Raw genomic sequence first — 10796 nt, 5'->3', positions numbered from 1 at the left:
TAAATGATTTAATATTCAGATTTGAATCTCTGTCTTTTCTGTATAGAGATTAATTTGTTTTAAATTTTTGGATTTTTTTAGTATGAGGGGATTACGTAGATTTCAAGCTCCCCCTGCCCTCTCAGGATGCCTACCATCTTTCAAGATGAAGCAGTGACATATCTCCCTTCTTCACTTTCTTGACCCAGATGTGTTCGCTGGTAGAGAACAATTGAAAGCCTCATTTTACCAAATGCCCAACAGCATCTCTATCCATTTCTCCTTTCCTTGTCTTCGTTTCAGGTGGCAAAGTCCATTCGTAATTGTGAGATATGGGAGTAGTTGTATTTATTTTTACTTCTATTCACAAACCAAAATAGGAAGAACTATAAAGGATAACATTTTAGTTAACACAAGGGTTGGCTACTCTGCCCATGAAGATAATAGTGTTCAGAGCAACTTCCCTGATAAGAACCAGGAAGGGCCTGTTGGCCTTGAAGGTCACTCTGCTGGGGTTCAGCGAACGGCCAGCAATGCCAATGACGGTACTTGCTGCTGCTTCACTGCCTTCCTCGTTTACCTGCAGGTCAAATAGGAAACAAACTGCTACATTAGCTACTCTGCAGCTCATTACAGGCAGGTGAATCATCCATCGACACAGCAATTCCTCAAAATGCCATTTGTTTTCCATGTGAAAGTACACTTGGGTCAGGTTGGGTTCCCTCTGGAACCCTACTTTTAGTCTTTCTTTCATCCACTGAATATTGATGTAAGCACTTGTATTCATCCAAGCCTTGTGCTGAATAATAAGTGCCAGGGTCCATCCAGATAATCTCTAAACCAGAAATCTGGATGTATACGAGGTTGTCACATTTCTGGCTGGCACCATTGTATATGGTATTGTACTAGATACTAAAAGACATTTTGACTCCAGATTAGAGCACTATAGTTGAGGTAGTTTCACTCCTGGAGCATCAAGATCCCAGATACAACTACTGTAAGCAGCCACTCAGGAACTAGGGCCTATGAAAAGAGGAGGGTCCTCTGGCGGGATGAGATGAGTACTTCTTGGAGTAACAGACTGAAGTGATGGTATTTGAACTTGCTGATAAGTAGAACTGCACAGGTCTGGAGGGAGATATCTTTCGAAAACTTTGTTTGGGGACCCAGAATGTCACTAAAACTCTGTCCCTGCCTCTAATGAAAGCACTTCAGATTCCTGAGTCTTGAGGAGCTGGTTGATGCTGTTCTCTCCCTCCCTCCTTCCTTACCACCTCCCTTCTGGCCATACTACCTATTTCATGATCATTCTAGTACTAAATTTATGAGCAGACTGGAGCTTTTGTAAGACCAGGATCCTTTTATTCGAATCAGATTCTGGTTTATTTAATGGCTTCTCAGGAGATCTGCAATCAGTTGGGGTGTATGTATTGGGTTCCCAAGAGCCATGGAGGAGCCTTGCATCATTGTTTAGTTGGCTCAAGTAGACAAAATGAATGTAAACTTCCGCTTCTTCTTAATAGTTATTCAAGGCCCTCAAGGAGGTCTGAGCTGACCACTTCTATTTGGGGTCCTTGGAAGAAGATTCTCAATCACAGTTAAAACCCTGAGGACTCATCTTCCCTTGCAGCCTTTCTAAGTGCTCTTTCTTCCATAATCCATATGGTATCAGTGTTGTTTTTACTTCCAAAACCATGAATCCAGTACTCATGTAAAATCCCCTGTTCTGACCTCAGTATCTTTAAGATATATCCCTCTACTCTTGCTATTGTCCTACAGGTCACTAATATCTATTGTCCTATGGATTATATTCCCACATTGAGGATTTTGTTGCCTAGCCCGTAGCCTTTCTGTCTATCCTAACTCCTGATATCATGTGACCTAGACAATTAAAATATCGTGGTAGGAGACCCATTCAATACTCTAACCTCCCATGTCTTTCATCTCATCAAACCCAATGAGCATTACCTTCACTTAAGGAAACCAGTCCATGGCTACACCTTGAACTTGCCATCTCTCAGAACATCTGGACTTTTGAGATTATAATTACATTATCCTTCTCTCAGACTATATAACCTTCGGTTTTTTTAAGCTATCACACTTCCTCACTCCATTACAATTACTCTGACCTCCTCCTGCCCCTTGATCCCTCCGCTTTCCTCCTAACTACATATTTCCCACTGAGCTTGGACTCTGCAACTATATTTACTAGCATGATGCCCTGAAACCTTCCTCGCTGACCACAATCTTCTTTCTTTGCAATTTCCTCAATCCTGTGACCTTCTCTAACATTGCCCCATCACATTTCCCTCATAGCCTGGTTCTCCCAAAGAATAATCTGTATAAATGGTTCCCAGACCTGGTTGTGCATCAAAATTCCTTGAGGAACTTTGTAAATATACAGATTCTCAGACCCAATCCTGAGTCAAGCTCCCCAGAAAGCTAATGCCATTGATCTATATAGCTCAGTGTTTGAGAACCAGAAGTTCTAAAGGCTTTATACAACTCTTACTCTAGTAAAGGTTTCCATGGGCATCTTAGTTGGGGCAACACTAGGTGAAGCAATACTGAACCATTTTCTTCACTATGGAACTGCTCAGACGTCGGCACTCCAATGTGCATTATTTCTTGTTAATTTCCCAAGAAGAGGATGTACATTTATTTGACCATCTAACTTTCTGTTACCTGCAGTATAGTCTAGAGCTCTGGTTTTCTGGAACACACTCTAGGACACAATCTACACTCACCAGCTCCCCTTCCTTACTTTCCATTTGCTCTTCAGCCATTACAACTAGGCATGTGCCCCTACTGCTCTGTCCAAATTCCTCAGGGAAAAGTCACCTCGGTCACTTTTCAAAAAATCTTCTTACTAAATGCTTTCCATTGTCTTAACACTCCTTCCTGGGTTTCCATTAGCTCATCCTCTCCTGGTTCTCCTCCTCTGAATGCCTTTGCTGCCTGCTTTTCCTGTGTCACCTTCCCCTTAATGTCTATGTTCCCAGGAGAGGTAGAGGATGGAGGGTGGAACAATTAGACCATGAGGGCTTCAGGTCAGGGCTATATTGTAGCAGTCCTCGTGGAGGAGGGCACTACAGATTTGGGGTTTGAGGGACACTGCAATCATGCCTTTTTCCACAGCTGTCTCCTAGTGTTCACACATCTGCTGTCTACACTGTAAGAGCCAGTGGAGGAACAACTCCAAAGTTACTAATCACATGAGATATTGATGTATTGAATAAAAAAAGCAGCAGAAGAATAGAGAGCGAAGAGAGGTGTACTCACCTCAAGAAATGCCTTGTGGAATGCATCTGAGACATAGAGGTCCCTCGGGCCTTCTGCAACAATACCTAGAAGGAAGACCAGAGAAAGCTCTGTGAAATGGGAGAAGGTTGGCTTCAACCCACAGAAAGGAATTTAGTTTAAATTAAGAGGTCCTTTGGGGCTTTTTTGAAAAATAGAAAGAAATCCTGGACCCTCACTTAATGATACCCTGAAAAATAAATACATGTTAAAAATAATAAAGTACTTTGGGTTTATTCAGCCTGGCTCCCGTGAATTTAATCTCCTGCTTCAGCTCATGGGGGGGGTTGGGGTGGGGGGGTGAGGACTCTGTTCTTAAAGAAAAACTCACTCCATCTGGTAGGAATGTCTTCCCTTCCAGTGTGGCAACACTTTGGGAGTGGTTTTCAGACTTAGTTTAAAGACAGACCATTAAAGGTAAATCCAATTAACTAACGTTGTAAACTCCTTTTTAAAAAAGAGATATTTTAGGGAATTCCCTGGCAGTCCAGTGGTTAGGACTCCGTGCTCTCACTGCCAAGGGTTCAATCCCTGGTCGGGAACTAAGGTCCCACAAGCCACACAGTGCGGCCAAAAAAAAAAAAGAGAGAGATTTTAATGCATATTTTTTAAAGGATGGTGGGTTGGAAGAACCAAACCAACTTAACACCGTTATCAAAGTATCAAAACTGGGAAGGGGGTGACTGTATCTGTCCATGTGACCTTAGAAATCACATGAGCCCTTTGGAATATCAGGTGAAGAAGGGCTATTACATGTCAGCTATGCCTATTTTGTGGGACCCGGATGTCCCTGGCTCTTAATCATATCTGTCTCCTTGCTCTGAATTTTCTGATGCTTTTCAAGTTCTTTTCTACCTGGTCCCATCTTTTCTATCAGTTACAGACTCAAAAGGTTCCAGTGCCATATGGGCCTGTGGAGATCCAAGAGCCAACGTCCCATTTTACAGAAGAGAAAACTGACACCTTGAGAGGGAAGGGATTTCCCTGAGTTAGCAGTAGAACTGGGATTAGAATCCAGGTGTCCTGATTTGCCCTTTTCTACTCTTTCCCCATCTCTTCCACCTTTGGTCAGACTTCTTTGGGGACAGAGAGAGGAGGAAAGTCCTTCCTGCACTCACCTGGGAGCTTGGACTTCTCAGGGCTGAAGAGGTCCTCAAGGCCCATGTCTTGCAGCCGCTCTTTCACGCTGAAGCTGTCCTCAATGCGGAAGCGGGGCATGTGGACCACAAGCAGTGTCTCTGTCAGCTCATCTAGCCACTCCTGCAGCACCTCTGGGGTGAGTTCCTGTTCCACCTTGGTCAGGCTCTTCTCAAGCTTGGGCAGGATGAGCACCATGGTGATGTCATCACCCTTGAAGGGCAACTCAAGCACCTGGGTGCCCTCTGCCACGCGCCGATAGCGGAACTTGCCTTCCTGGTACATCATGAATACCGAACACGACTCCCCATCGGCCTTGTAGAAAAGTTCCTTCCTTGTGTTCTCAGGGCTGAACTTTGACTTCCACAGGCCCTGGAAGAAGACGCCAGGTGGGAGAATCACAAAGCAAGAAGACCAAAAACATCCGTAGGAGAATATTGACATGGGAAGTAGTCACAATATTTTATTATATTAATATGTAAGTGTAATTGTTAAGAACAAAGGCTAGAGGGATATGCATGCAAACGTCTTAACACTGACTGTGTCAGAGTGATAGAATCATGAGTCATTTTTTTTCTGTGAACTTTTCTGTATTTCCTAGATTTTCCTAGGTTTTCAGCAGTGACTATCTGCTTTTATAACAAGAAAAATAAAAACAAGAACAACCTACTGGCCTCTTTGCAAGTCTCTTCTGGAGTTTAAATCTAACTGCCTTTTGCTTTCTGCCTCCCACCAGCCTCTTTCTCAAAGGACATCCTCCAAAATGCTGGGCTCTGTTCCTGATGAATAAAGCCAGACAGAGGTAATAACCCCAGGGGGGTCATCTGGGAGTCCTGCTGGGCAGAGAGTGAGGCCTGGCCAACTTTCTGTTCAAAGAAGGAGGGGATACAAGACACTCCTTTGACATTTCTGAGTTGTAATTATCATTCCCTGTCATCTTCTGGCTCTTTGATTTTGGGACAAGTCATTTAACTCTTTGAGTGGTGGCTCTTCATCTGTAAGATTAGGAGCTGGTTATCACTAATATTTGTAGGATGCTTGCTGTGTGCCAGGCACTGCTCCAAGCATTTTATGTGCATTAACTTAATCCCTTCAGTAACCGTGTAAGGTAGATGTATCATTATTACCATTTTATAGATGCAGAAGTCGGGGCATAGAAGAGTCTCAAGTAACTTACTCAAGTTTGCAGTCAGAAATGGAAGAGTCAGAATTTACATTAAGTAATCTGTCTGAGCAGCCCAAGTTCACATTTGTGATGTTATGAAGGTCAGGAGGACTAATAAAAGGCAAAGTGTTCCATAAATTGTAAAGGGCAGTACACATTGTAGAAATGCAACCTACTCCATTCTTAGGGTGAGGGACCCCCTAAGCAACAGAGTAATTGCCAACAGCAGTGACTGGCTAACCCCCTGGGCCCAGTCGGGGAGAAGAGTGTATCTGGAGCATGACCCGGGAAGGGCACAATTCAACCTGCGTTAAGCTGAAGGCCCTCCTGAGTATCAATGGTCTGTTTATTCCCAGGACCTTCTCCCTCAACCTTCCTAAATGTAATAAAGTTGGAACAGTCTTTAGAACTCTTGACTCTCTGAGAAAGACAAAGCCGTCTGCATGATCATGTAACAAGGCTTCTGCAAAGTTTGAGGTTAGTCTGGCATCAGGAGGTTCAGAAGCTTCAGGCAAGAGGAATTTTGAGTCACTGCAGAAGCTGCTCTAGATGATGGAGAAAATCTCATCACTGAGGATTGTCTATAGACTCTGTCATTTTGTTCCAGATTTCAAAATGGAGTTAATTAGGGACAGGAGAAATCGTCACATATATATGAGAATTTATTACCACGCACACCTTGCTGCTGAGCGTGCTGGGTCTGTGAGTGTGTACACTTTGCCTTGGGCCCAGAGACACTACCAGGCCCCCTTTGGACCTCAGCCCAGTAGCCACAGCCCTAGACATGACTCTAGACTCAGCAAATTTGTATTTTACCCAGACCATGCATGTACCATTTCTCAAAAAGATCTACTGACACATGCCCAATGGTATGAAAGAAGGTAAGCTGGAGGGAAAACAAGTCATCCCTGAGGTCTCCCCAGGGACATTTTGAGTACCTTGAAGTAAATGGTGTTGACCAGCACCAAGACAGTGAACTCATTGATGGCTTCTGGGGGAATGACATCAGTGATACGCCCATCAGTCTTGTTGGATATCCATTGGTTGATGGTCACTCTGGACTGCTCTGCATTTCCCTGAGGAGAACAGGAAACAAACCTACGCAACTGTGCTATTCAATTGGCTTCTCCATTTCCCTGTGAAGCACTTTATTTCGTCCATCATCCCTCTGCTCTTTCCCACCATTTGGTTAAGCCATCTCTCTAACCCAGATTGGGGAAACCTCACATATCTAGTGTAGTGTTGTGAATCTTTCATATCGTTAATAAATGGTAACAGAAGAAAGAGAAAGAAAGGAAAGAAAAAGAGGAAGAAATAAAGAAACAGAAGAGGAGAAATATAGTCTGAGAAAAGAAAACAAAATATTATCTTCTCTGACTCTGGAAATTTGAACTCTTATGAGTATTCATGAGATATGTTCTATGGGAAGCTAATGAGTGACACAGGAGTTGGGAGGTGGGCAGGAGAGATGCCCATGTGGTCCAAAAAGTTTGAGAAATACTGATTGAATAAAGTCAGTAGATTTCTTTGTTGCAGGACTTTTATATAACTTTTTCAGAGCAGCTTCTACAATCCAGAGATTACATTGATTTCTCAGGTTTCAAGCAAGAATACATATCCCAGGGGCTCTGACTTATAGTATTATAACACCTCCACCTGCCTTCAACTACCACAGCAGTGTTAATTTGGATCCTGCTTCTCTATCTCTTTAATTTCTGAGTGGAGAAGAAGAACTCTGAGGTCAGGGATGACATCTGCAACTCACCTTGAAGTCCAGGGGCTGGAGCTTGGCTCCATATACCATCTCACTGATGTCCTGGTAGGTCTCATTGAAGGTAAGGGATTTGTCTCCAAAAAGACGGTTGGCTGATACCAACTCAGAGGATTTATTGGCTTTTCGATAGAGTCGGCAGTTCAGTTTGGCAAAGAAAAAGTGGATCTGATCAGATGTCTTCTCAGAGATGGTATCAAACTTAAAAACCTGTAGAAGCCAAAAGAAAATAGCGGTGGGTCTGGTAAAGCAGCCTGGCTAACATGGGTGGTGAGCACAGTGCCCCTCAGCCCCTGACCAATAGTTGTGAGTCCCTTCAAACACAGTGCCTGGCACAGCATAAATGCTCAGCTCATGCTTTCCAGATGAATAAATGGATAAAAGAAGAATAAAGGGTAGGAAGGAGAAAGAGAAAAAGAAACACAAAGAGACTGGGATACCACCCAAAGTCTCTAAAGGGCTCTAGACCAACACATAGATGTTCTCCTGGGTGTTCCAGCAAGGAGGTTAGGCAGAAGGGCTTTGGGTTGTACCTCCATCAGCTGCTTGAGGGTGTTGTCACAGGCACCCAGCTTGGTCATAGCAAAAGCTGTGGAGATACTCAGAGGTGACAGGAAAATGTTGTCCTTGTCATTCTTCTTGTCTGCCAGATGCTGATAGAAGGTGGCGGCAAAGTGGGAATTGGCCTTGGACAGTTCCCAAACCCGCCGGTTGGTGGCCCCGGGGATCTTCTGCTCTGAGCCCTCGCCCTCGGTTGCTTTCTTCTCTGGGGCACGGTAAATACACATGGGATTCATGGGAATGTCCCGAGGCTTGGCTGTGCAGATGTCCTCCCCAGGGCTCCAATGACAGGTCACACAGCTCCAAAGGCCAATAAGCAGCAAGGAGAGAAGACATACACTCCTATAGGGGGACAGAAAGCCGAGTTAAGCTAGGCTGAGAAATCACCTGTCCCACTGCCCACCACAGATTTGCCCCAGTAAAGCATAGATTACCATCCCACCTGCTGTGGCCAGGAGGAGGGCCAAAATCTTTGAAAAGTACAAGGGCCCGGGACAAGTCCAGTCCTGGACTCCTTACAAGTGGATAGTTTCACTTGCCTGGCCATAGTCATGTTGAAATTAGAATCAACTATTGAAGTAACTGAGGTTATTAGAAGTATTGTGTGCCCAAGGCCTCATGCTGGAAGATATAAAGAATGCAAAGTTTCCAATTGGTGAGATGGGACATGCACACAAGAAAAATGGCAGAGAACTTTAGTGCCCAATGAAAACTTAGGTCAGTTGGAGGAGACATTAACAGAAGCTGATTAGGGAAGGACTCAGAAATAGATGGATTTTTAACCTGGATGTTAAAGGATTGGGAGGATTTTGATTGATTCAGCAGATGGATTTCAGCAACATGAGAGGGCTAAGAAGGAATGAATTCTCCTAATTTGTCAATTTCATGATCTCATTTTTTAAAAAGTGAAATTAGTTTTATTTACTTTAGCCACAATCAATGTGCTGAAAACACCGGAAGTCTCTAGCTCCAGCCGAATCCTTCCACTGAGTTCCAGACCAGTTGTTTGCTGGACAATTCCACCTGGATGTCCTGCAGATTCCTTAGTGAAATACGAACAAACTGAACTCATAACTCTCACCCACACACATGTTTCTCCTTCTGTGTCCTTCAACTCAGCAAATGGGACCCACAGTTACCTGAGAGCCACGCTGGATTTCTCCCTCTTACCCTTCTTATTAGTCACACCCTAGATTCTATGCATTCTGTTTCCTTGTTCTCTCGCTGCCTTAGTTCAGGCCCTCAGCATTTTCTGATTCCTAGAAGTTTTAGTAACTTCCAACGTGTATTCGCTAAAGTAAATAAAACTAATTTCACTTTTTAAAAAATGAGATCATGAAATTGGCAAATTAGGAGAATTGGGACACCCAATTAAGTAAACCAAGAGATAAACGCTCTTGTAATGTTTTTGTAGATAAGACATGAGGGGCCAGGAACTTCCTGTGGCTGACTTGGGGCCCTTAGGTCTAGAGAGGGGAGTCTGCATGAGGGTACTGAGTCTTCTCAATCTTCCCCCAGCAGAAAAGCAGGTTATGCACGCAGTGAAGAAAGGACTCACCAAAGTGGTCTGCTGGGCAAGCGTGGGGCTGGCTGGAAGCTGGGGGCAGCTGAGGGGTACTTGGCTTCTTGCATGATCTGAAGTGAACCCTGCAGTCCTTTTAAGAACAGAGGCACAGAATGGGAGAGCAGAGGCACTGAGGGAGCCATGGAAGGCAGGGTGAGGAAGCAGAGAGAATCTTGCCATTCTTCTCCTCAGCTTACTTGCCTCTGTTTCCCATTTTGTCCCTCAGCTACATTTGGAAATACAAGTGGAGGCTGAGGGGGCCCTAGGAGTTCTGTTAAGCACAAAGAAAAACCAAGGTGGTCAAGCCACAGCCTCACTTCTAGCTTCCTGTAAAAAACCAGATCAAGAAGGGAATGTGTGTGATGTTGAGGGCTGCAGTCCTTTGTCAAAGGTCACTGAGACCTTGGGTGGGGGGATGGGGGATGTGATGGGGGTGGGGCAGGGGGGAATTGAGTGGAAGGAGGAGCAAAAAGGGAGTTAGGAGGTCCTCATAGATTAAATTTGTCCTCTTTTCAGATGTATGGAAGGCCCAGCAATTCCCCTTGGAGCATCTCCTGGACTGCTGTGAGGGCTGACACTGATGCAGCATCTCTGTACAAGGGAAGACATCCCCTGTTTCTTGGGTTAAGAATCCAAGGTGTGGCTTAGGGTAAGGCCTTACCCCTAGAAGGGAGTGGGAGGGAGGGCACTTGGAATGACGTCTTCCAAATGAGTCTGATTAAAACTACCACGGAGAGGGCCTGGTCTTCTCGAAGGTGTCGAGGTCATCCTGGTGAGTCCCTCAGAGGTCAGAAAACCCAGTGAGGGCATGCAAAGGGAAAGCTCACCCCTCTTACCTTTTTCCAGCAGCTACAGTTCCTATCCCATTGGAAAGCATGGTTGCTAATCTTCCACAGGTCTGGGCGAGTGGAGATAGTGTGGTTTGAGGCAATCCCTCTGAACTGGTTCTTTCCTCTAAATCTGGATGAGGTTCCAGAGGCTAGGATGGGGGATGGAGCTGGTGAGGAGGGGAGGCCTGAGGTCAAAGGCTGATGACCTGCTCCCAGGGTTAAGCAAAGTGTAGAGCCCAGTGCTGGTTAATTAGTAGAGAAGTTTTAAAGTTCAGTCAGGTCCAGAGAAAGAAGGTCCACCTTTCCTACCCATACTCCCTCACTTTCTTCTTCATCTTTATAGAAAAGGAAAAGGAGAACATGTTCACAAATTCAAACTTAGAAAATACCTAGCTGATGAGAACTTTGCAGGAATTTTTTTTCTTTTTTCCTGGTTAACTAAACCAGGAGGTAGAAGATAGTCTATTTTCGACATAAATAAAATAGTAT

General features: G+C 44.5%; 1 protein-coding gene across 1 annotated transcript; it reads right to left on the bottom strand.

The window, feature by feature from the left end:
• Nucleotides 1-382: 382 nt before the first annotated feature.
• On the bottom strand, nt 383-10354 carry SERPINC1 (serpin family C member 1). Its single transcript, XM_030875444.2, has 7 exons — nt 10314-10354; nt 7886-8255; nt 7347-7562; nt 6520-6657; nt 4398-4788; nt 3262-3326; nt 383-559 (listed from the first exon to the last, which is right to left on the bottom strand). Exons 1-7 carry the CDS (start codon nt 10352-10354, stop codon nt 383-385), a joined length of 1398 nt encoding a protein of 465 aa, XP_030731304.1.
• Between the last annotated feature and the right edge of the window lie 442 nt (nt 10355-10796).

Source organism: Globicephala melas, chromosome 1 (assembly GCF_963455315.2).
Source record: "Globicephala melas chromosome 1, mGloMel1.2, whole genome shotgun sequence".
Taxonomy (NCBI): domain Eukaryota; kingdom Metazoa; phylum Chordata; class Mammalia; order Artiodactyla; family Delphinidae; genus Globicephala; species Globicephala melas.
This window is presented reverse-complemented; position numbering and strand designations above follow the sequence as displayed.